At 38.8% G+C, this 25,819-nt stretch overlaps 1 protein-coding gene across 5 annotated transcripts; it reads right to left on the bottom strand.

The window, feature by feature from the left end:
• Positions 1-298: 298 nt before the first annotated feature.
• EMB (embigin) lies at positions 299-25,086 on the bottom strand. Of its 5 annotated transcripts, XM_071580603.1 has the most exons (11): positions 24,937-25,086; positions 24,611-24,822; positions 19,950-20,033; positions 16,913-17,002; positions 14,691-14,862; positions 13,427-13,515; positions 9,930-10,054; positions 8,737-9,019; positions 7,348-7,378; positions 5,429-5,487; positions 299-3,228 (listed from the first exon to the last, which is right to left on the bottom strand). In XM_071580603.1, the coding sequence occupies exons 2-10, from the start codon at positions 24,690-24,692 to the stop codon at positions 5,445-5,447; spliced, it is 999 nt and encodes a 332-aa protein (XP_071436704.1). In that variant the 5' UTR covers positions 24,693-24,822; positions 24,937-25,086; the 3' UTR covers positions 299-3,228; positions 5,429-5,444. The 5 variants fall into 5 exon arrangements, with proteins under 5 accessions (XP_071436704.1, XP_071436708.1, XP_071436705.1 ...); XM_071580607.1 differs by lacking the exon at positions 19,950-20,033; XM_071580604.1 differs by lacking the exon at positions 24,937-25,086 and having other exon boundaries at positions 24,611-24,855.
• Between the last annotated feature and the right edge of the window lie 733 nt (positions 25,087-25,819).

A 25,819-nucleotide genomic window follows, 5' to 3' on the forward strand; every position in this document is an offset into this window, starting at 1 on the left:
GCCCACTAACAGAGAAACACTGGGTACAAGTTCCTAACTTAGATGTCCAAATTAGAAGGGACAAACCTAGGGCAGGTGCAAATGTGCATTTATAAAGTAATTACTCAGAAATCACTTTATTTGGAGAAATTTCTATCTAGAAAGTTATAGATCGGAGTAAAGACAGTTGGATAATCACGGAAATGATCAGTATGGGTCTAAAAATATGAGCATATAGACAAATTAAAAGAAAATAAAGAAGTCTGATTTTGTTTCTTAAAACCACCAGGATTAATTTCACTCTTATTTTATGGTTACATTTATTGAAATTTTTAAGTACAGTATTATCAAATCACTACTCATAAATACTGTCCTCATTATCTAATATACATCAAACATACAGAGGCTATTTCCATTTACTTAAGCAATACAGTAAAACAGTTGAGTGTGCAGAGAGTCTAAAATCAGAATGTAAAATAAGGCAAGTGTGAAAAAAGCATTAGGCTTAGTAGCATTAGCCTTTCACTAGAAAAATAGTTTTTGCTGTCAGGTTTCAAGAGTAAACTTTTAACAAACGTACTGCAAAAAAGCAAAACAAAATTAACTACAGTAAACAAATTCTTCCTTCAAGGCACTGTTACATAACTTTTAACATCAATTTGAAAATAATTCAGCAAGTCAGTTGATAGAAATATTACACTACTAGCAAGAAAGAACAAAACCCTTTCTTTGGTTAAATGTAAGGCTGAATAAGTCAAGTTTGTGTATGGAAGAAAATACTTTTGGCTATGAAGAAGTAAACAACTACAAAAATGAACTCAGTTACTGACAGTAAATTTGAAAATCAAGACTTTCAGTAACAAACAGTGAAGTTTGAAACTTGGATTATTCATAAAGCATATTCTGGCAGAGTGAAGTAACAAGACTGCAAAATTGCTTTGAACTACTGCAGAAACATTTGCTAAGCATGTAACTCGTAAGAGAATTATAACACATCTCATTTGGCTTTGTGTTTTCACATGTGCAAGCATTCAGCAATGGCAGACTGCTTTCAGTTGCTCTACAGAACCTCCTACACAAACACAGCTGAAAAGGTTTTCTCTTACAGATTTGCACTTAAGATTTCCCTGTATGTGTCTAATTGCAAGTCATTTCAGCTTCTGCTGTCTGTCCCTCAGGACCCCTACTGAATATCTATATACTGAATATCTGAATTTTCTATGTTCCTACACCAGAACCACAGTTTCAGCAGCCAATCTGACCAAACAAGTATCAGTCTTGACATGTGGCTTCTAAAATCCATGCTTAATGCAGGGTCTCCCTGCCTTCGGTGCAGCCTTGCTTGCAATACCAAAATCCATCTATTCATTTGACTTGCCTATGTTAGTCAAGACTTCGCACCAGAATGTCAAGATTAGGTAGGAATGTTAAGTGAGGGCACAAAAGATGTTGTTACCATTTCTGATTAATAGGTGGGCTTTTTTCCAGACGTTATTAGCCTCATTTTCAATTGTAAAATATATTCATGCTGTTTATTCAGAATCTAGTTTTGGGATCTGTAAGATGAACTTTTTTACTACTGATCTACTTACAAGAAACAACTTTCTACAAAACCTAGAACATGTCAAACAGTGTATTAAAGTAAACCTTTTAAAACTGGAAACTTTTACTTGCTGCGACAAAAATGCTATTATAGCAATGACAAACTCATATAAAAAACTGGAAATGCATTCTGGTTTTTATAGTGCATAGAAAGTCCAAGGCAAAATAAAATAAACACAGTATTTAAGCAAGGAAAATCTTTACCAGTGTTCAGTTCTTACAATCACCTGATGCTTATATAACTTTTCATTGTGTTTTGACTTTAACTTGTAGTTCTTAAAGCTGGAAAATGAAATATGGAACACAAAAAAGCATAGATCAGACTCAGTTTTGTCTCCCATCTACAACAAAACAGCCAGGGGTAGGCTTTCTGATATTTTCAAACTTATGAAAACAGTAAAACAGGAAAAAAATAAAGGAAAGGAATTAAATGCATTTTATCTCTTTTTTTCCTGCATTCATGTTCATAGAAAAGTGGCCAGTACAAAGAACGCCATTGAATGCCCTTAGTGAGACTGAAAATGCTGCCTGTTTTTTCCTTACATTTTCATTGATAAAAATTTTTCTGAATACTTTATTTTTCTCCACCAAAATTCAAGTTTTGTTTATTTTTCTTCTGGATTAACAAGCAAAAGCAACTAATAAAACAAAATGTTCTCATATTAGCTGAACACTTTTTAGTTGCTGGATGCATAATACCACTAAAGGGTGTAAGGGCAACTGACTCTCCTAAAGGATATACCAAGTCATTAACTGTAGTATTACAATTTTTGTGTAGGAACTAGTGGTATTTATGTTGCTTTATGCTATTGTCTTGAAAATTTTAGCTGCTCAAGGCCATCTTTGTGCTTTGCGATGTGTTTAAGGAACAAACCAGTGCGATGAAAGAAGTACCAACTAGACAGAATGTATAATCAGAACCATATTCATAAGAAATTAATGTTCTGTATAAATTATAATCACGAAACTGGTTTTGCAGCCCCAGAGAGCACAAGCATAAGGAATTATTGCAGTTACAGTCTGAAAAGGTACTGTATCCCCATTACTTCTTTCATCTACTCTGAAATATCTGACTGTACAGTATTTAATACCGTAGACTACTAAGAATTACAATGTAGTCACATTCAGAATAAAGATAAGTAGTAAGACATTTTACTAGTAAGAGCAAATTGCAAAACTGTTAAGGTTTCATTTAAAGCATGATAAAGATTTCCCTCTCAGCATTTCCTTGGTAAAAATGGCTGTGTCACATTTGCTTCATCAGCTATAAAAGGCATTTTCTTTGGTGGAAACACTTTTTTGATCTTACATGTCCAGCACCCATTCTGTATTAATCAGTCAGTAAATACAAGTTTAGTTCCAGTTTAGGACAAAAAATCAAAAAAAATTTAAAAAACCAGTAAATAAACCAACGGGAAACCTAATCACAAAAACCACCTCCTAGTAGTAAAATGACAAGTTTACAGACACCAAGAGTCTAAATATCAGATCATCATCTCTATAAAATGAGTCGTTTCACAGCTATTTTAAAAGCATCTTATTTCGCATAAAAGTAGAAGACTTAGAAACGGTGGATGTTTAAAATGCATAGCTGCATACATGTTCTGTAGTTTTGTGATGACTTTCACTTCTGTTGGCTTAAATTTCCTGCAATAAAAAAATAAACACATTGTATTATGAATATTATTATTTTGCTTAGTATTTTCCCTTGTTTGAAAATAAACATTCTAGTTAATACTTCATCATTTTGAATGGTCCAATTTGCACATCAGTATGGAATAAGACAACCTTTCAGGCTGGAAAAGATCTCTTAAGACCATCAAGTCCAACAGTGAAGTCAGCACCACCCTGTTCAACACTAAACCACACCCATAAGTGCCACATCCACACACCTTTTGAACACTTCAAGAGATGGTGACTGTATCACTCCCTAGGCAGCCTGTTTCAATGCCTGGCCACCTCTTCAACAAAGGAATTTTTCCCAATATCCAATCTTAACCTGCCCTGATATAACTTGAGTCCATTTCCTCCTGTTCTATCACTCATTAGTTGCTTGGGAGAACAGACCAATCCCCATCCGGCTACAAACTCCTTGCAGGGCGTTGTAGAGAGCAACTGGCATTTATCATGTTAAGACACTATAACATTTAATGCTGTAAATGAAGACAGGATAGGTGATTATTAGAGAAGAATCCTTAGTTATTCACTGAATCCTTAGTTATTGACTGCTATGAGTCAAACGAACTTTACAAGAATGGAGAATGGAACCTTAGATCCAGTATGAAATGAATCCTTGTGTGCTTGTTTTGACTGGGATAAAGTTAATTTTCATTTCATGTGATATGGGGCCAGGTTTTGACTTTTTCTGGAAACAGTGTCAATAATATAGGCATGTTTTAGTTACTGCTAAGCAGTGCTCACACACGGTATCAAGGCCTTTTCTGCTGCCCTCCACACCCCAACAGTGAGGAGACTGGGGGTGTACTACAGGTTGGATGAGGACACAACCAGAGCAACTGACCACTCCAGGGCTATTCCATGCCATATGGCATCATGTTCAGCATATAAATCTAGGGGATGAAGGAGAAAGGGGACATTCAGAGCAACGGTATTTGTCTTCCCAATTAACTCAAGTAGCTATTACGCATGGTTGAGCCCCGTTTTTGCCAGCAGATAGCTCAACACCTGCCTGCCCTTGGGAAATAGTGAATAAGTCCCTTGTTTGGCTTGAGTGTGCAGCTTCTGCTTTCCCTGTTAAGCTGTCTATGTCTTGGCCCATGCAGTCACTCATTTTCACTCAATCTGATTCTCTCCCCCCATCCCACCAGAGAGCACTACTGGCTGCATAGGGCTGAGTTGCCAGCTGTGGTTAAACCTGAACATGTTGGGAAAATAACTCACAGCAGTCCAAAGTACAATAATGTGCAAGAAACCAAAGAGACAATATAATCTTCAAAAGTATTTTTCTGGATGGTTTCCTGATTTGTAATTCTGTTCATATGAACTTTATCTGACACCCCTCTTCTTTAAAACAAAGGGTATGGGAAAAACCTTTATTTAGGTAGATGGGTTGCGAAGAGAATGAACAGTGTTACCAGTGACATGAATGCAAAGTCATTGACATCTTTCATCTACAGATGAGTTTGGGGTGCCAGATGCAGAGGGGAAATAAGAGTGTGTAGGACTGGTCCTCAACTAACAGACTATCCTATGACAAGCATTTCCAGCTGGCTTAAGTAGAAGCAGCCTATAATCAGACTGTAAAGAGGGTAGACAATCAGGAAGTTAATTATATAGCTATCACAGGGCTACATACCCTCTGCTTCTGTATTCAACCACTAATCCTTTCAAGTCCCCATTTATTTCTTTCTTTTTCCTAGTCTGTTCTAACCCTTGTTTCATCTCTCTAGTACTATGACATTCTCTACTTGCTATTACACTTGGATCCTTCCTCAAACTCAATTCAACATGCAAAATACAGCCTGAAAGAGTAGGATTTTGAACACAGTAGCAATTCTTATGCATCTCAGCACCTATCCTGGCATTCACACGATAGTTTCACGATCAGGAGCCAAGCAGTTAAGTAGGTTAACATAAATCCCATTTTAAAAACTGCATGGGTTAACAGAACTATTAAATAGTAATGATGATGACAACAGAATTGAGTTAAAAGGATTTGGACTTGCCTTCTTGCTTGACTTTATGTTGTTTCACCTCAACAATGGTTCAATTACTACGCTGTTACCACATAAACCAGACTGGGATGCGACAGTGGATTTCATTGTATTATTGTAGTATTAGGCTGCTCAAGAGCAAAGTAAAACCTGGTCTCTGTTTCAACTCTTACCTTTTCAGAAACCAGATTAAATTTTTCCGTGTGTAGAACTACTGCTTTCGCCTGATTCACTAGAAGAAAAAGAGGTTGAATTCCAAAACTCAATTTTTAAGTGTAAGATAGCACTTTTATTGCAGTCCCACAACCCAATCACAGAGTATGTCTCAAATACATATTTTCTCTTTTGGCATACGAAGCTAAGAAAAAAGAAACTGACTCTTGAAGGCCTTCAACCAAGTAGTAAAGACTTAACTCAGTCTCTTCCAAAAATCACGTAAAACTTTGGGCAGAAGTTAGAACAATAATAGTATTCCCAAATGATTCTAATAATATAATTTCATTCAATATACAGAATTTGTATGTAAAATGAATATTCAAGTAACATACAAGTAGTAAGTATCTAGCTCAATGTCCTCAGAACATGGAATGAAACAGACATATGATTGCTCCTTCCAGATTAACTACAACTAGTATATGGTGTGTATCACAATCAAGACTTGAATTAAAAAAATTCTCTTGCTAAAAAAAGCTTTGTGAATTGCTAGGCTCCCACCTAAATACACAGTTGTGACATTTAAATTATAGCCTCATCAACCAAGTTCAGGTGTATTAGTCATCCCACACATAACTGAGCAGTTTTCCCTGACACACAAATCTGTCTTCTAAACAGGCAACAGTTTAATTAATTTTCAGTTCTTGAAATCAAAGTACAGAGGTAAATAAGCTTTCCTTGTAGGTGTTTATGCAAGCTAGAATTCCACAATAAAGATTAAGCAGCTGAACAGAACCACATCCTACAAGCATAAAAACATTATTTTAATGCACTAGTCTATATTACAATCCTAGTTTAATACAGTTTCAGAAGATTTACAAGAAACAGGAATGTGCACAAGGACAATTATTCAATTTTCAACCCAAGATGTAGCCACAAACACTGAGCCATATAATAGCATTCTATATTCCCAAGACATATTGCCACTCTGTACAATAATTGAGCTAAAGCTTTAAATCTGTTCAGATAAGGGGAAAGCACCAAAACCCATTTTCAGTTTGTGCTGGCAAAAGGAAGGATGAAGTAAATACAACACAGGGAAACAAAGCTTACTGAAGAAAAAGAAACTCACGAAGGGAGGGAAAGACACCTACTCATAAGAAAAAAGGGAGATAAACACAGGGGAGAAAAACTAGAATACACTAAACACATCCAAAGAGAAACTTCTAGGCAACTTTTCTCTTGTTTTAGGGTGTAAGCAGGCCAGATGAGACAACTGGGCTTAAGAGGATGGGCAGAGAGAAAGTACAGCGTATTTTTCAAAGCAGGCCATGGACATGCATCATCCTAAGGGTCAAGGAGGCAGCATGGGAGTACAGACCCTCAAGCAGAACAGCAAGAGAAATGTTTCCAGTGGTGCAGCCTATGCCCAGGAAACCCAAGTTATCTGCACAGCACGAGACCTCCCAAGTGTCTGAGTTACCCACCAAAACAGCCAACAAGACCAGCTCATAACACTCCAGCATCTACAAGCCTACCTAGGAGAGTCTGGGCTTTGGCCATGTAAAAGTGAGAGAAATGTATATTAATATGGACATATATAACACAATTTAGAAGAATTCAGTCTCTTTTACAAAATTTCCATCTGAAAGTTACTTCCTTGCAGTTACAGTTTTCTAGAATGAGCTTATAATGAGGCCATATGGTGCTCTCAAAAGGAATTAAAAAAAAATAAACACCTTAATCTCAAAATTGTGCCAGGTAGAAAACAGAACTCTGCTCACTCTAAAACTAGAAATTCTTAAGGAAAGCAGTAAGCTGTACTTCCACATTCATCATCACCCATTACCAATTGGGTTAACAACAACATATAATTTTGGACAACACTAATACACAAAAGAAAAAATACTTAACTACAGTATAGAAATTCTTCACTTACAGTTGCTCAATTTGGTTAAACGGTTTTTCACCTTCAGCAGAACAGAGAAAAAAAAGATTAAAATCTCAAGTCAACTTCTGGTTTATTACTCATGTTTTCTTTAATCAAAACTAGGAAAAGAAGAAAAATAAAGGTTTGTTTTCTTAAATTTTTAATTCAAACTACCTTGTTTCTCTATTCAATGAAATTACATCTGAATTTGACAAAAAGATTTTGATAGTTTTATTAATCTGATTTTAATGCAAATTAAAATGTTTGTACATTTCTGTATTATAAAGTATTGATACATGCATGTATGTATTAGACATATATATGAAGACTTTAAATATATAAAACCTCTGTTTCATTTTGCACATCTAGTTCTGCTCACCTCTAGTTTTCCCTAGGTTCAGCAACCAGTTTTATTGCATTCTGACTTAATGCATTTTTATTTCTTACTTGATTTCTTTAAATAAACTTCTCCGATCAAAGCTACTACAAGTTGCTTCCATTCCTAAGCGTTCACCAAAAAATTGTCGCCTCTAAATTCCCTTGTATTCTAAGTGAAAAAATCAGGACTACCTCAAACCTTTTATATGAAAGTATCGCTTACTGAATGCACTTCAGATTTGATTTAAGATTCATGGAAAAGATTTAAATATCTAAAATAATGCACTGTTCTAGAAGTATTCTATCAGAAAGAAATGCTGTAAAATTCACAATGAACTTCACTGTGGGTCATACCTTTCTGCCTATGGCTGCAATTTCAATAGAAAGCTAGAAATCCTGGCTTGTATCAAGAATAGTGTGGCCAGCCGGACCAGAGAAGTGATCCCTCCACTGTACTGAGGGCTGGTGAGGCCACACCTTGAGTATTGTGTTCAGTTCTGGGCCCCTCAGTTCAGGAAAGATACTGAGGTGCTGGAGCGGGTCCAGAGAAGAGCAACAAGGCTTGTGAAAGGACTGGAGCACAAGTCCTGTGAGGAGAGGCTGAGAGAGCTGGGGGTGATTAGCCTGGAGAAGAGGCGGCTCAGGGGACACCTTATCGCTCCCTACAACTACCTGAAAGGGGGTTGTTGCCAGATGTGGGGGGGTTGGTCTCTTCTCTCAGGCAGACAACAGTAGGACAAGCGGGCATGGGCTTAAGCTCTGCCAGGGAAAGTTTAGGTTGGACATCAGGAAGAAGTTCTTTCCAGAGAAGAGTGGTCAGGCATTGGAATGGCCTGCCCAGGGAGGTGGTGGATTCTCCAACTCTGTAGGTTTTTAAGGTGAGACTGGACGTGGCACTGAGTGTGTGCCATGATTTAGCAATCAAAGTGGGGTTGTATTAAGGGTTGGACTTGATGATCTCAGAGTCTCTTCCAACCCAAATGATTCTATGAAATTACTAAAAAAAACCAAACAGCTTACCTGTACATTTCTCTTTTCTTTTCGAATACACCTCATAAAGGATAATCGTAGTTAGCAAAATAACAACTTCAGCCACAACTGCTAGAAAGGGTTTGAGAGGTGCCATGATGGACAGAACTTTAAGTTCTATCTCCAATGTAGCTTTCCCTAATTCAAAAGTAGCTTCACAGCAATATACACCAGCATCTTCCTTGGTGATCTTGAGTATCCTCAGATGGGTTACATTGGCAGACACTCTATCAATTAGATACTTGTCTGCCTGCAAAGAGGCATTAATGACAATCTGAAAATAAAAACATGTTGCAAGTCTTAGTAATGTAATGAGAAAGTGTTTAATCAAACTATATCATCAACAGAGTTCTATACAGAGATGTAAAATGGGTTAGGAACAAGGGGTATTTCTGACACATGATTACTCCACCTCCAAGAGAAGGATTTATCTCAGGTGGCTACCCCGGTTCCCATTAGATTCAATAGAGGAAGTACAAACTTTTAGTGAGTTAGTTGTCTGACCTTTTTCAGTTTTTTTAAGATGACAGGAAAGGTATCTTTTGCTCTGTTAACTCCTCAATGAAAAAGGCATCCTCATGTATCAGGATCCAATGCACACATTTCACCACAGCACAAAGCACACTTCCAAGGTTGTTGAAGTGTGAACACTGGGAAATACACTGATAGTTTTACAAGTCAGTGCTACTCTCCAGCAGTATAAAGGAGACAGCTCTATTTAACTCTTCTCAAATGATAGTGTTGCCCTCAAAAAATGGCTAAAATAAATAAAATTACTTATCCCTGGAGAAGGAAGAGATGGGACATACTCTCCAGTCCTCTGACAGTCCTACAAGATCTTACAGGTGTTTAGAAGTGTGTCCCACTGCAAGATTTTTTGGTATCAAGTGGCAAGATTTGAGAAATATAACCAGCATACAGTAAAAACTTGTCTGATTTGTTTTATGTGTATAGGAGTATGGCAGGAACTTTTTGGAACAGAAGTATCATACAATCCGGAAAAAAGGCAACGTCCCCGTAACAATGATTACGTCTAAGTATTGCAGAAATCCACATACAGAGGTAACATGAAAGTTAATGGAAATACCATTTATAAAGCCTGCAGTGAAGAGTAATTATACTTTACAAAGTGTGTGTACTTTTTTGCCACACTGTTTTGCTTGGCCAACAGATGGAGACCTTACCTGCTTACTTCCACTGATCATATACCATGTCCAAGCCATGGGTGTAGCACCACTTTTACAAAGCAGTACTGCTGCATCTCTTTCATAAGAGATTACAAATTTTCCTCTTGCTTCAATTTTTGGTACTAAGAACAAGAAGGAAAAAGTTCCATCAAGCAAAAAGTACGGGTTTTAATTAGAGTTACAAAAAGAAAGAATGTATTTAGATATGTATTTAGAGTAGTCTATTGACTTCTCTTAAACAACACAGATGATTCTATCATTTATGATGTGAGGTAAATGAGGAGTCATTTCACACTGCTATCTCACATACAGAATTTTGCAGAAAACTACAGGAATCCTTTTCTCAGTTGCTGTGTGACCTTAAAAGCTGTCAATTAATGCCAAACACCAAGTGATAATCAGACTGCAATTTCTGCCCTTGCCCATTTCCTCCTTCCCTTCCCTGACAGCTGTACTCTACATGCTTCAGTTTAGTACACTAGAAACAAACATAATTTTCCTGCAATTTCACTCAATTTACAGAAACTGAGAGAAGTCTATTCCAGCCACAGTGCAACTACATAATGGTATCTGGCCAGTTGAGCATGAAGAGAACTTTTCTGTAATTAAGACAAAACTGTAGACTGATGGAGATTAGTAGTTACAAGTATTTTCTGAGCTGAAGCAATGACTTTTGGGTGCATGACAATAAACAGCATTTTTGATCTTATCTTGCTGCAGACAGAACACAGTCACAAAGAAACAAGACATCAGTTTAGTTTTAGCATTTTGAAAATGCAACCTATTTTAACTGCAGTGCCATACAAGTTTTCAGAAGCCCAAAAAGGCTTCCCCCTCCTCTACCTCTCTCTTTATTAGGATGTTCACTAGCGTGTTTTCCTCAGATGCATTTATTTTAAATTTTATGTCAAGTTTCATTGCTCTACTTTGTAAGTACAGATCCAGTACATACTTTAAATTATATTGATTACACTACAAAGGCCAAGTATTTGCTTTCAGTAGTTATCCTAAACTTTATACAAACTAAGTTTTTTTGTTGTTCCCTTGCCTTCTTGAGTAGTCAAGCACAAACCTTTTCCCCCAAATTCTCATGTGTATTCAAACGTCAAAGTTTTCAGCCCAAAAACATAAAACCAATTTGTTAATAAGAACAACCGCTTTCAGCCTCATTTACCACACCATACGCCAAGCCAGCCTCATTACTAGTGAAGTCTTTTTGCTCCATGAGTACATTTTATCAATAAACACCATCCTTTTAGAGTATTAGCAGAACGTATTCCCTGCTATGAGTAAAATGGGTAACTTCACTAATTGTTGCTACCTCCCTTGCAATTTAGAGAACAAAAACACATAGAGAGATCAGTGTTAAACATAGAACACATGGAAACAAACAAAAAACCCATATACCCAGCACAACAAGCATATGTAGTAGTCAAAAAAGACTTAGTCATGCTGATCAGCAGCAAAGCACAGCCATAATACCAGCAATACATGTGAACATATTGACCAAGATTAAGGATAAGAATATCCATCATGGGTTCTGGGATCTGTCTCTATAACAGTTGCTAATCTCTGAATGTGTGCAAAGAAATAATCTGCTTTCTCGCAGGTATTTTTGCAAAAAGATCATACTAGATTTGGTGACAAAACACTTCTATTGCACAGACAAAACCAACTGTTGGAGAGAGACAGCTGTTGGCACCAGCCTTTACACCAGTCAGATTTCCATACTGTTTTAAAGACCAGAGCTATTTCATAGTGTGTACCACAACAGCTATTGAAGGATCCCTGAACAAAGGTCAAACACACATTAATCTATTCTATGCTTTTATAAGCTAGCAATAATTCACAACACTTTACAATACACATTAATGTTCTCTGTGTTTAATAATTTGAACTTCCTTTAAATATCTCATTGTTGTCTGCAAACCCGAGTAAAAATTAAGCTCCACAAAATCTACAGGGTTACACAAGGCCAGGAAGCAGCAGAGGGGAAGGGAAGGAGAGGTAACACATTCAATAATGCCAAACTGTCTAGTGGAAAAGCTATTGCAGTTGGTTACAGCAGTGATGACTTCAGCCACTGAGTCTCTATCAACACATTACTCATCTTTCAGTTTGAGGATTGTTCTCCCTGCATTATTGACTGGAAGATTCAAGGACTCCTCTTTCCCATTTCCTTCACTCCTGCATTAATCTTAAAAAGTGTCAAGCCAGTACTTTTTATGGCATCAGACGTAGCGGCATTCAACCACTGTGAAGCAATTCTCCCATCTTCTTATAATAAATCAACCAGTCCTATGCACTGTCCTGGAAAAGATGACTTCCCTACTGAGTCACTGCTGCCCTTACTGCAATAGATACTGTATACTTTCAAAAAAATAAGGTCTCCTTGGACTTTTTTCCATCTAAAGAAACATGGTTAGCTATTCAACTAAACCTTACCCACCTGCTGACAGGAAAAATATATAATCATTTTCCAAGACTAAGAGGCTGGAATAAACTATAACTTTGTCTTTATTCAACATTGCAAGCTTTTATCTCCTGGCTGAAAGTCTGTGAGCAAGCATCAACACTCAAGATTTTAACATACGTGAGTTTGCTCAACTCATTACCAGATATCTTACTGAACAGAGGCAGCTTGCAGCACTGAGAATCAAAGTCCTACTGGTATTTTAATTGAGATTAGAGTATTCAGTGAAGAGTCAGGGTTTCTCAGGGCCCATGCTCAGGGAAAAATCTCTCATGTACCAGTCTGTAGAGCCTTCACAAATGAAATGCTTCCTTTGCTCTTTGCAAAATTTGGATAGTGGGAACAGAGAAACGAACAACTCTCTATCAAAAGTTACTCATCGTATCAGCAGCTTGTATCTTCTGTTCACCTACTGCTGTCAGGAGTGACATTACTGGAGAACACAGAACTGGAGAAAGGGCACTCAGACTGCCCGATGAAGCACCCTAATTGTTCACTTAAGTCCTATCCTTATAGGGAATAGAAGATACACTAAAGCAATTTAGAAATACAACTTAATTTTTAAAAAAAACTGTCTATGCAACCAGCAATTCCTTCATGTTGATCACCAAACCTCAGGCCAAACTTTCAAATTATTGGCTCTTCTTCTTGAGGAATTTATCCAAGACACCATCCTTTATTCCTGATCCCCAGAAAGTGAGAAATATTCACTCCTGCTCTAGGTATGGAGAGGCAAAGGGAGATCAGTTACTCCTTGAGGGGGTGGGGGGGCAACCCAAACCAAAATAGACTCTTATGCTCTTATGTTCATTAGAAATTTTTTTAAAAGGCTTTGAGTTTTTGGTTCAGAGTTCTTCCCTCCATGCTACAGAAGTGACTGAAAAAGGTGATTCTTACTTTGACGTCATCAGTCACTACTTATCAAATTAAGTTGCAATTTCCGTACTATCTAGAAGCCATGTTAATACAGGTTTACAGTAGTCAGGTGAAACAAAAATACAAATTAATTAAACATAATTACCTTGTAAATGAAATACACCGCTGATTTCTTCTTCACCTTTCAGAATACAGCTGTAACTTCCCATCTTACTGTTATCCACAACTGCCAGCCTTAAAAAATGAAGTCACCCATTTGCTTTTTGCATGTATTTTCTTTTGTTCTACAACTATGAGACTGCTAACTAATGTTCAAAAGAACACAGTAATGATTAGTAGCAGAGAAGATACATCACTGAAATACTAGGGTTCAGGTTTAGTGCAATGCAGAAACAGCATAACATTTTTAAGAAAACATTAAGAACACAAGCACACCTGGAAAATAAATATGATTTTCACCCATCATAAGCAGAGAAGGCCAAATGTCTTTAAGCAGTATGATCTACAAGTTACCAAATCTGACATGGGTGTACCATGTCAACTATGCAGCATTATCCTATGCAGGACTGCTGGAAGGACAAACCATGTAAGTAACCTCCTCCAAAGCCAGTCAGTTCAACACAAAAAAGAGTTTTGAACAGCTTCCATTTAATAACACAGTATTTTCTCCAGTGGCAAACTATACATTTCACTAGCACTTTGAAAAAGATCTACATGGCTCATTTTGTGTATATGGAATATCAGAAAAGGACAATCACGTTCTCATATTTTCTATCACAAAAGCTTCATGAAGGTATTATTGGTGTTAAGAAACCTAAGCTATACAGAAATGAACTGGCGACCACCAAATGTATAAGGGTCCTAATTTTGAACAGCAACAGGAAATTGTATCAATTGTAGAAAGGTTTCTACAATATTTTAGTTTCTGCAGAGGTTTGAAAGAGTTAAGAAAACCTTCAAAATATCTTTAGTGTTATGTTAATTTTTCTGTTTTGCTAATTAAGAAGAAACAGGCCATTGATTTCTGTAAAGCAGCAATGAGGTAGAAAAGACAATGTTGAAAATGAGGGAGTGGAAAGAGAAATTGCTAAAATACCTCAATCTCACTACAGATATTATTACTTCACTTACTGAACAGAATTACTGGACCTCAAAGAACTGTGTCCTTATTTATGTTCTTTTCTTGCATTATGTTCTTTTTCTTGTTTTTCCAGCACTAGAGGAAGAACAGGAACTCCTCCTCCAGGCTTGAGATACCTGCAGCCTTTTTCCTTTCCTGCAGCTTCAATATGATGATTAATCTTTGCATTTGGCTCTTTTCCAATATATACATGACTAGTATTGAAGCAGTGTATGCACAGGTAACTCATTACAGCCTGCAAATCATACTTGTCAGGAGTGCCACGTACCGGATGCTCCAGCTGCTCTCAGTTTTACTGGTGTGACTGATGGTTTCATTTCCCCTTTTCCAAGTCACTTGAGGACTTTTCAAATGAGAATTCGTATCTAATTTGCATGAAAGCTCAACTGTAGTTGCATTGGCCAAAGTGATAATTCTTTCCAGTGGAGTACCAGAGGCACCTAAAAGAAGTTTAAGAAATTTTTAATGAAAAAATATATTTCTTCATTCTGAGGGAAGAAGAGATTGAAAGACTGATTACATAGGCAGGATTACAGTTGGATAGAGTGCTACTCATACTTGACAGGGGAAAAAAAACCCTGAAATGCAGCTCAGTAATCTTCTCAAGCCGTGTTATGATACCCAACCATTACAAAAATAACACACTCCATCTTGTAGGTAAACTTCCTAGAGGGCTCTAACAGAGAAACACAGATACTCATTTCACTCAAAACAAGGTAGATCTATGCTTTTACATGATTTAATAAAAAAATATTAAGTACATAGTAATTATACAGAAAGTTGTATTAGTTATGGCAAGAATAATCAGCCATAAGTATCTATAATCTTCTGGATTTTAGCCAGTTGCAGATTTTTATGATACTGTGAGATCACAGCTATATCCCACTGCTAGTGAAGTTACTGATAAAAATCATCAACCCTAACATTGTTGGATCACAGTTGCATCTGATTTTTCATGCTAGAGATACTCAACTTGAAGTCAAATCATCTTAAACCAATCCACGGCTGCCTTTGCCTTCCTGGCAAGTGTAGAATAACAATCTAAAAACATGCCAATACAGTGGAAAAAGTTAATGGTGTTTTGCTTTTAGCAAGGTTCACACATATCTAAAAAGCAGATTTTAATAGCAAGTATCTTCTCCGACCCATAGAAACAGCCTTCTATAAGAAAACAACTTAGACATTTAGTTAGTAATCACACTGACATTTTATTCCATAATTGGCCTTTTTTCATGTCTTCTAGATACAAGTGTAGTTAGTCCACCTAAATACTCCATGAAAATTTATTCCAGGCATCACCTCAATCACAGACCTACCCTGTAGTACTTGATGGTCAAAAAAGTGCAGGTGTATTTCACAGCTCACATTCTTTCCAATTAAAAAGGAAGTTTTAAGGTACAGTTCACTGTCATATTAATGTAAGTCATACGTAGGCAGTACAAGGTCTGGCTGAAGTGGAAGCACCAGATACTTCCCAACCCAGAATAAGTGAACTCTACTGGGTCTGGCTGAGACATTTACAACCTGAAGAACAGCGTGCCCAGAACTTCAAGTCCCAGACAAACTATTTCAAATCTGTTGAACTGGAGATAAACTTAGAAGTGCAACACTTCAGTCGTTCATAGCAGAGCAGTCATTTATTGAAACTCATTTATTAGAGCGATTATGCTCAATAAGCAAGTCAAGTGTAACTCTGTTGAGGTTGTTTATGATCAAAGTAATTTTACAAATGAAATTAGTTTCACAATAGAAAAAACCTTACATTACACTAGTGAAAAATAGAATCTGTACCTTTGGAAATTATTTTAAAATTCAAGCCACCCTTTAAATGAACAGAACAAGAAAACCCTATGAAGATTAACCACTAGCAAGACTGAAGTCTGGGGCATCCCCATACCAAAAATGGACGTACCATAACAGGAAATAGACACTACCTTAAGTTTCTTGCTAGAAGAAAATACAGCATAAATGCCGCACAATTACATCCTTAAAATATCATGTCAGTATTTTGCAAACCTTTGAGATATAGTTTGTTTTTTCCAGGTGTCCAAGAAATTAATTATAAAATATTACCTGGCAACTGGGAACTTCACATCTGATTTAGGAATGGGTTTATCTCACCTAGTCTCCATGTTTTAACTCCAGCTAATAATACCGCTAAGCTAACACCTGGTGGCTGTCAGCAAGTACCCTAGCTTATGTGGTCTCTTCAAGTATATTCACTAGTGCAAAATAATTGTCACTTCAACCAATTTGGAGGAAGAAACAGCTATGAATTGTTTTTACTTGCAGTTTTAATGAAAGAATACTCCACTGCAAAATAGTAGTTAGAACACAATAGTAACATACATTAATTTATATTTTCTTTTACTGAGCTCATCACATGCTTACTACACACATCTTCACTGCTTCTACAACTCATATGAAAGACTATGTGTAATCATAGACATTGAATATAAAATAACAGAAGACAAAAAATAACACACTCACCAGGTAGGAGTATCTCAGACTGCACAAAAGAGCCATTAGACATGGTCTCCTTGCTTGGCTGCTTGAGATCTTGTGTGGTAGGATCTGGACCTAACAAGGTTTGGGGCCAAGCAAAGTGATATATTATCCTTTATAAGTAATCACACAGCAGAGTGTCAATAAGGTAATGCAATTTTTACTTATAGCAATCTTAGGGGGCAAAAAATAAGCTTGCCAAATGCTGACTTCTACATAGAGATCTTTTTACATACCTTGTGTATTAACAGTTGAAATCTTAAAGCAGCAGTATTATGGGGTTGCTGTTACAGCAATCATGCTATATGCTAGAAGATTGTTTCTAGCTTTAATACAATGCTGTAATTGTTAATGTCAATATTCTGAAAATGTCATTAACTATTTCACAGACTGATTCAAAAAGTCACTTATAGCTTACAGATTGATCCTAGAACCACATAGGACTACATCCATATTTAAGTAGTTCTTGAATAAGCAATTAGCTTTAAAAAAATAAAGAACAGCACAGAACACTGCCATTCTCAACACCACTACAATTTTACAATACAACCAGAAAGTCAGAGGTAAACCATCTAATCTAGATGCTGCTTTAATAAATCCAGAGGCAAGAACACCACTAGAACATGTGATCCACTAAAACAAGGTCAGAGACTCCCACTGTTACACAAAACTCCTGTTTTCCTGTCCAGGAAATGCCCTTCCACACACGAAGAATAGCAGTACTGGGCATCATCTGCCTGACTAAAAACTACTTCTTTCCTTTTGTGAGGGGAACCTACATTCAAAAGGTCCACAAAAATCTCTTTTCAGTAGGGGTATGAATCACATACTCTTTAGAGAGTATGCAATCCTTTATAAAGCCATAAAAAGCTTGATACAGCAACTGTAAGCACAAACAGACTGTTCCCATCACTTGTTCACATGTTTGGTGCATTTTAAGAAGAGAAAAAAAGCAAATTAATAAGCTACAGCTCTAACAGATGCAGACCAGCTACACTAATCTTTTAAATTTAGTGATGAAACAAAAGAAATGGATTCCCCCCTACCTCCAGCGGAACTTTTTAAGCCATACTTACATGCTTGAAAATAATTTGTCAGACATTTCATAATGTATTACAGAAATACATGAACAGTAATTACAGATTGCTGTATGATTAGGCAGATTCATTTTAAGAGAGAATTATTGCAGGATTTATAGAAAGGGACTTCATTATCTCTCCTGTCCATGGATTGAAGATTCCCACTCACAACTGAGAAGATAGAGGAATTGGGCTGCAGCTTTAGTCTTCTCACTGAGAGAAGCACTGGGGTGACAGAGTTGATCACTGTGCAGTAGAAATAGTACCTCTGAAAGCCTCGATCTCCTCATAATTACTCTTTCCCTGCATAAAAAGTTTTCAAATACATGCCTCTCAGCTCAGTGCTGAAGGAGGTTCCTGCTAGGGGCTTGCACCTCAAGGCGTAACCAGAGAGGTACCACACACCTTTCAGTTGTTGGCCAGTTTCAGAAGGCGTCATATCAGCTCACAGCACAAGTAGTGCTGTACCGCAGGCAATCGGCCTTTTGCCTGGCTTGTTCCATCTGCACTTTCATACTTTGCCTCAACTTTCAACCAGTTTAAGTAAAAATAAACCCATATACTAGGGTGGTTGGTATGGTATTTGGTTTTGTTGAGAGCAGACTATTGACACTCTTGACTGAAGTCCAAAACGGCTTTTTAAGCAAAGAAACCAAAGCTGTCCCTAGCACTAGTCACTAGGTCCTATGGCTCCAGGTAAGAACACAAGCAAGCTTTGATGATCTATGCCAAGCAGGGAAACAAACTAGTCCAAGTGTTCACCCACAAACATGTAAAGGCTGAAAGTTCTGGCAAATCTTAGCCTATTTGTGTGCACAAACAGTCTGACATCATGCCAAGGTTGTCGCGGATCACCTGAGTTTATGTCAGTCTGCTACATGCATCACCAGGATTTTTATTAAAATCCCTCACAATTACACATTCAGAAGCCACCAGTGTCAGTACATATGGTAGCTGTCATCCATCCACAAGAAACCAGACAACCTTTAAAATATCTTACACACCAACAGGGTTTTCATCCTAACCTTCTATCCTCAATTCACAGGTGAGGTTGTATTATATGAAATACTTTCTGTACCTTAGCTCATAACTGTTTGTTTATGTATGTAGAGAATTATTGAATCTATTTGCTTATGAACTCCTAGATCTCCAGTTGTATTAAAAAGCACTGAGGATGAACAGCAGATTAATAGTATTATCTTCAACCAAAAAAACCCAACCAAACAAACAACCAAACTTGTAGAGGGAATAACGTGTTAGAATTTGCTTAAGTTCATGTATAAATATAACTTGCCCATATCTGATTTGCACTGATCACCATAAGCTTTGGTACACTGCTGAAATCCTGCTCCTCTGATTTTTATGGAGACCAGAGAGATGGAATCAACAGTCATTTGAATCTTCTGCTGCCTGGAACTTATTCTTTGCTCCCTGTCAAAACCACAATTAAGGCCCAGAATACAGCAAACAAAAGTAGAAGGGACAACAGATGGTCTTGACACAGCTGTAACTGAGCAAATTGATGGATGAAGCTAGTAAGCACAGTGATGCAAAGACATTATCATATTTTTTACAAACACAAGAGCATAAGGAGGCCTTACATGAAAAATTATCAGGTCTAAGTGCTAGAACACTCCTGCCATGGTACTACTTCAGGCATTGTTCAAACTCCAGGGTCATTGCCTGCTTTTGTGGTTCATATGCCTAAGGGCAACAGGTAACACAACTGGCAGCTGGATAGCTTTTTCCAATCCTGGAGATGCGTATGACACTCGGTGTCTGGTGGTGGCTTTAAAAGACCTAGATGGTGTATCTACTTCTTTTTCTTCCAAAAAGTCACAATACTATTTTAAAAGACTTAAGCATGAAAACGCAAACTCTGCATAAGAAATACATATCACTAAGAAAAAGCATTATAGGTTTACTGAAATAAAACAAATTACCGGATGACTCATTAAGCCGAGCTTGCACCTTAGTCAAGGGGTTCACCTGAGACTGACTGGCATCTTGTGTTGTCATTACTGGATCTAAAAAAAAAAAATTTAAAGCAATTTTATTTGAGTTGGAATCAGCTAGTTCATTAAAAGAATTCAAGCTGAACTTCCTCGCCTCAGCCTTCCTCCTCCTTTTTTTCCCCAAGCTCTGAGCATACAAATGGGAAAAAACACAAGAACTATTTTCGTTAGTTCTCACTTTAGGCAAGACAAAGAACAAGCTCCAATTTCTCTATACAGTTCTTCTCCTGTAGTTAACCTACAGTCAAGCAAAGCCCTACTTCAGAATATTACAGTAGACTTTGTAAACTATACTCCTGACTTGTCTGTGGGCTTAGACAACAACAACTTATGCCACTGACACTAGCTGACTATTTTTAACACAGATTAGCAGAGTTGCTAATAGAATAGGGACTTCATTACAACCTTAAAGTCTAGTGTGATACAGTGAACAAGCCTCATTTCATCCTGTTAGCATTTTGGTAAGCAAACAAAAGACACCTGTGTCGAACTTCAACATCTAATACTAATGAGGATTTTTCATTTTCCTTAACACCACTACAAATCTGATTCTCCTCCTGCAACCATTTTTTCAAGAGCCAGACAAGACTATAGGGTTCTGCTTTATGTTATTGATGGGAGAAAGAAAAGACAGAGAGGAGGCAGAAGACTTGCTCAGTTTAAGTGTTTGTGTGGACTCTTCCATTAAGAGTCCAAGGCAAATAGATGTTTTAGAACAACAGAAATGTTTGCTTCTTCCTTTCTGTTCCTACATTTGGGTGGCAGAGCTCGTTACCACAAAACAAACACTATCTTCACATGCAAAGGTACTTCAGGATATATTCTACTGCCATAGCACTCAGACTCAGAGCAAGTGATTCAGCCTGTACTCACACAGGGGCAAAAAGAGGGCCGGCCCATGTTTTACAGTTGTAGTTGAAGTCTTGGGGGCGTGGGGGTGATAAGCACTTATATATCCAAGATGGCAACAAACACACAAAGAGTGAAAAGCTACATCATACATGAAATGCATTCAAACTTCTTGAGAACTGCATGCCTTCAGCAGAAAAGTCAACACTGCCATTTCCTACAAATGAATGACACTACCAACACTCCTACCCTATTTCAGCACTATAGGCACACACAATCTACAGACTCCCCCACTGGCACTTCAGCACACAGTTACTCAAGACTACATCACAGTCATGCCTGGGTTGCACTATCTGCTCTTTCAATCTGCCCATCATACTTCAACCAGTTTAGATCAAGAGTAAAACAAGGTAGTCAAAAGTATATGATTAAAAAAATAAGCATTACAGGTTCTTAAAAACAGCCCCTTTAACGTTCAGTCCGGTCCACTTGTTTCACAGCCAATTCTCTCCACCCAGCCCATTCCCTAATTAATAAACTTAAGGAATCTGCTCTGAAGATCTGTTGGCTTATGACCCAGCCAGTAAGAAGACTGAGTCTTATTCTCTGCATAAAAAAGGTGCTGAGAGCAGGAAGAGCTATTATTTTTCTGATATTCATGGTAAGACTGAAGAAAGCTCCATGAATTTTTATACCTGCAGCATCTTGAGGCATTCTAAGTACATCATGGATCACCTTCCCAGTAATTAAAATCTCCAAAGATGATAAATTTAGAAGGTGCCAGTGCCAAGCTGGTACAGCAGCTCTGTTATCTCTCTGCGATGAAGGCAGATAACCTGCAATGCGGTTTGCATACTAAGAAGGTTCTCATCTTGCCTTTCCTCCTTGATTCATGCATTGATTTAAAGCAGTCAAGTAGTGTTATTTCTTGTCACCATTGCTCTCACATCTTGAGTCAGCTGTCCATATGTGAAACTATACAGAACAGAGGTAGCATTGCACTGCTCTTCTCCTCTCAAGTACACCTGCTGAATAGCATTAAAGATCAAGATGCGTGAGCACTGCATGATTAGCGTCATCCAGCCAGGCAACGATGCAAGCAAGTCAAGCAACTCCTCAAACTATCAAGTCATGGCTGCGTGTCTTAGCATCTAATTGACTTGCATTAGATTTAATCAATAGCCTGGCAGCTTACAAAGCAAGCACAGTGTCATGATTTTTCTACCTTACCTCAGCTCCATACTGCAGCCAATATTTGGGGATAAACTGAATGTACCATGCTCATCACATTAGAGCAATTTCAGGCTTGAAAATCTATTTGCTTTCTTTCAGCCAGAAAAGCAGCTAAACATGAAAATGTTGAAATACAATTTCATGCCAATTAATTTAGTATCAATCATACACTCTGCGCAAGTACACAGGTATTCAGTCGCATCCAAAACCAGCCACCCGAACCTCCTAATGCCACTGAGGCACCAGAGAATTGAAATGAAGGACTTCCAAATGCTCTGATAAATGCCCTTCCCTCAGACCAAAGAAGAAACATCCAGCCTGGAAACAAAGTCTGTAAGAAATGAAGTGCATTTTCTACTCATAGGTCCTTGGTTTCTTCAGGAGCAGAAACTGGGAGATGAAATGTGGTGGGATTGCTTTTCCTAAATCAATCTACCAGCATGTGCTGCAAGTAAATTAGGCAACCATAAGAGTAACCAAACAAAACAGCAAGCTCTGAAAAACAATGTTGTGACATGTTAGAAACTACCCTTAGTTCAACATAGAATGAATGCAGTGTTTTACATTTTTTTCAAAACAAGTATGTAAACAGTTACATAATAAAATAAAAAAAATAGCAGAATAGTGTTTTCCTCAAACTATGTATCTCAAAATAAAAATAGAGTTTTTGTGCTATCTGCCTGACCAGATACAGAAGGCTATGTAACACAGCTTTCTGCAACTCAGTCATCGTGCTTCTAGTACTGACTGGTTACTTGCACTGCAAGCATTACTTTTGAAGACGCCTCACACCTTCAAAACGCACTGCTTCTGGACTTCACTGGAAGACGGATTTTAGCTCTTCTTCCTCCAAGAGAGTGTGAACTTCCCTTTGCTGGAGCTGTGCAGACAGTCCCTGTACTTGACTAGCTTTAAACATATTTGACTAATAACCAGTGGAAGACTAAATACTTTTCCTTACATCTAAATCATCATGGAAATCACAGTATGAAGCCTACCTCGTTCACACAACTATAAAAACAGTTAATGCAAGTCTGAAAAACAACAGTCTGACTCTACACAGATAAAAGTTGGCGGCTTATTTCTGATGTCTGCTCAAAACCAGACCTGATATCCACCACTTTAGGAAGATGGTAGATTTGTGGAAATTTTGGAAACACAAAGAGGACTTTGTTGTTTGATTTCTTCAGTGGTTTTTTTTTTGATAAGAGCATATAATCTCACCAATGGCTTTATATAAACTTGTATTTGCTTCAGCTACTATCAGGTACAGTTTTTTTGGCAGCAACCAAATATAAATACTTTAGTCCAAGTTAGTCACATGGTGACATACACATTCCTATAAATATCAGGCAATTTTCAGTCACAAAAGCCTATCAATGAAGTAGGCAGCTAGAAAGGCCTTCAGTATTTGCATTGTAGAGAAATACCCATACATATTTTAAAGAAGCAGATTTTCTTCTGTATGCATATATAAACAGATATTTTAAACAGCCCGTAAGAAGCGCAAAGTACATTTCCTTTCACGTTATCGGAAAACACTACAAATTTTACAAAAGTCACCATCACGCAGGGAGCAATACTGCTCTTCTCGGTATTAAGGAGGAAGCAGGCACAAACTTACAACTATCTGTAAACTACACTGTGAAAATGCAGCCAGACCACTGATGGTTAACTGAAGTCACAGCTGTAATGTTCACACACATGTGACAGAACTTCTGCCTTTGGCAAGACACGTTCCAGCAATCTCATATTGCACAGCACGAGCTATTTGGTAGCTCCTTGTCTTACCATTCCATACTACCTTACAAGGCCTCAATAAAAAGCACTAACAGCAGAAATCCACCAGTTTCAGAAATAAAATCTTATTTCCTGAGAAGTGACTGTCCCACTCCTCAACTTTTGAAAACTACTAGTGGAAGAACAGGGCCCAGAACACTCAAGTCCCTCATCCTTCATGCATTTTAAGTTCCACTTGCAAAAGCTCTATATTAAATTCCAAGGCGCATTCCTCACAACCCACTAGGCAAACTGGTATTTTCTTACTGTAATCTACCAATTTGTAGGGTTTGGGTTATTTTAAGGATTTTGACACTTCACTAGGTAAGAGTAGGGCGGCACTAAAACAGTATGCCTCAGCCTTCCAGTCCTGCACCTTATGAGAGAATAAACCCTCCCGTTACTGACGAAGACAGGACAGAGGCGATGGGACCGCACTACTCAGCGCCGGCGATGCCGGAGAGGGGCTCCTGCCCCGCGGGACCCTCGGACGCTGAGGGCGCCGGGCAGGTCGGGGCCGTTGAGGGGAAGAAACGGCGCAGCCACCTCCCCGGGCAGGACAGGGCTGCAGCCACCCCGCCGGGCCAGCGCTCCGCTCCCCGGGGGGATGCTGAGGGGCAGGGAGGACCTTTGCTCCCAGGAGGTGCCCCGGCCCCCTCGCCCCGGCCCAGCCGACACTCAGGGCGGAGGCAGCCCAGCCCGCGCCATAAGAGAGTTTTTACATTTACCTGTGGGGCTCCCGCCCGAGAGACTGATGCAGAGCAGCAGCAGCAGCCACTCCAGGCGCCTCCTGGAGAAGGTGGCAGGCATGATGCCCCCGCCGCGCTCGGCCCCGCACCGGTTCAGGAAACTTCAAGCACCCCGGAGCGGTTCTGCCGCAGAGCCACCTGGTGCTGGAGCGACTAGGGTCTAAACCAAAGCAAAGCCACCCCAAATCCACCTGCAGGGGGAGGAAAGAACAAGCAAAAGAACCGCCCCAGCAAACACCCCTCACCCCAACGACCCGCTGGTCCCGCGACCGTTTATGTGGCGGAGGAAGGGCGGGGGCACGCACCGGTGGCTAATTGGGAGAGAGCGCTGGCGCCTGAGCCTCCTGGGAGACCCCCCGGGGCAGCGGGAAGATGACAGGGCAGGGAGGGAGGCTGGGTCGGGTCTTATTTTTGGCCAAAAGGGCGGTCGGTGACTGCAGGACCACCGCGGGAGAAGCGGCCGTAGCCGCCGCTGGCACGACTGGACCTGGGAGCATTCCCTGGGGCAGAGCCAGCCTGTCCCTCCCCTTTGGCTGAGGAGCTTGCGGAGAGCCCGGTGCCGAGGGTCAGTGGCTTCAGGGCAGCTGGGTTATACTGTATGAGAGCTGCGGCTTTGTCGCATCTCTCCCTCTAAATCTCAGAGCTTGTACAACAGTTCCCAGGGAGCACAGTTTCTAGCAAAAGCTTCTCAGGGCTTCGTTTGTGGCTTGGTGCAATTGCTTACACTCTTGTTTTGTTAGTTACATGTACTTACCTAGTAAACCCAGTCAGATATATGTATACATGCATTTCTGATTGTAGCTTGGTAAGTAGATGAATTCTGATTGTGCACTATGAAATCTGTCGTTCCCCAAAAGAGAAACTCCGTGATAGGAGTTTTGCTTTGCTTTGCTTCTTCCTTCTGTCAACAAAAGGGTAACTTAAGCTAATGCAAAGGTTCCTTCGTGTAGGTTTGTATCAATAATGCAAAAAGGTCACTCCAAATGAGTCTTTAAATCATCTTAGCTCCGATGCTGGCAGAGCTGTAGGAGTTTATGCAGAACAAATGCCCTGTGTGTTGGTTTTCCACCATTGCACATGTTCATGCCTTCCATATTCTCCAGTACCAGTACAGTGTTTTCAGATTTAAATTTTCATTCATAAAAAGTCCTAGTTTATACAACTAATGACAAAAGACGGAATGGGACT

The sequence above is a fragment of the Pithys albifrons genome, chromosome Z (assembly GCF_047495875.1).
Source record: "Pithys albifrons albifrons isolate INPA30051 chromosome Z, PitAlb_v1, whole genome shotgun sequence".
NCBI lineage: Eukaryota > Metazoa > Chordata > Aves > Passeriformes > Thamnophilidae > Pithys > Pithys albifrons.

Excerpts from the sequence above, each read along its gene's own strand:
- EMB (XM_071580603.1), bottom strand. The coding sequence starts at position 24,692 with ATGCCTGCCACCTTCTCCAGGAGGCGCCTGGAGTGGCTGCTGCTGCTG. Across the intron at positions 20,034-24,610 it reads CTCGGGCGGGAGCCCCACAG|ATCCAGTAATGACAACACAA; the intron begins GTAAATGTAAAA and ends TTTTTTTTTTAG. Across the intron at positions 7,379-8,736 it reads AAGAAAAGAGAAATGTACAG|GTGAAAAACCGTTTAACCAA; the intron begins GTAAGCTGTTTG and ends GTTCTGCTGAAG.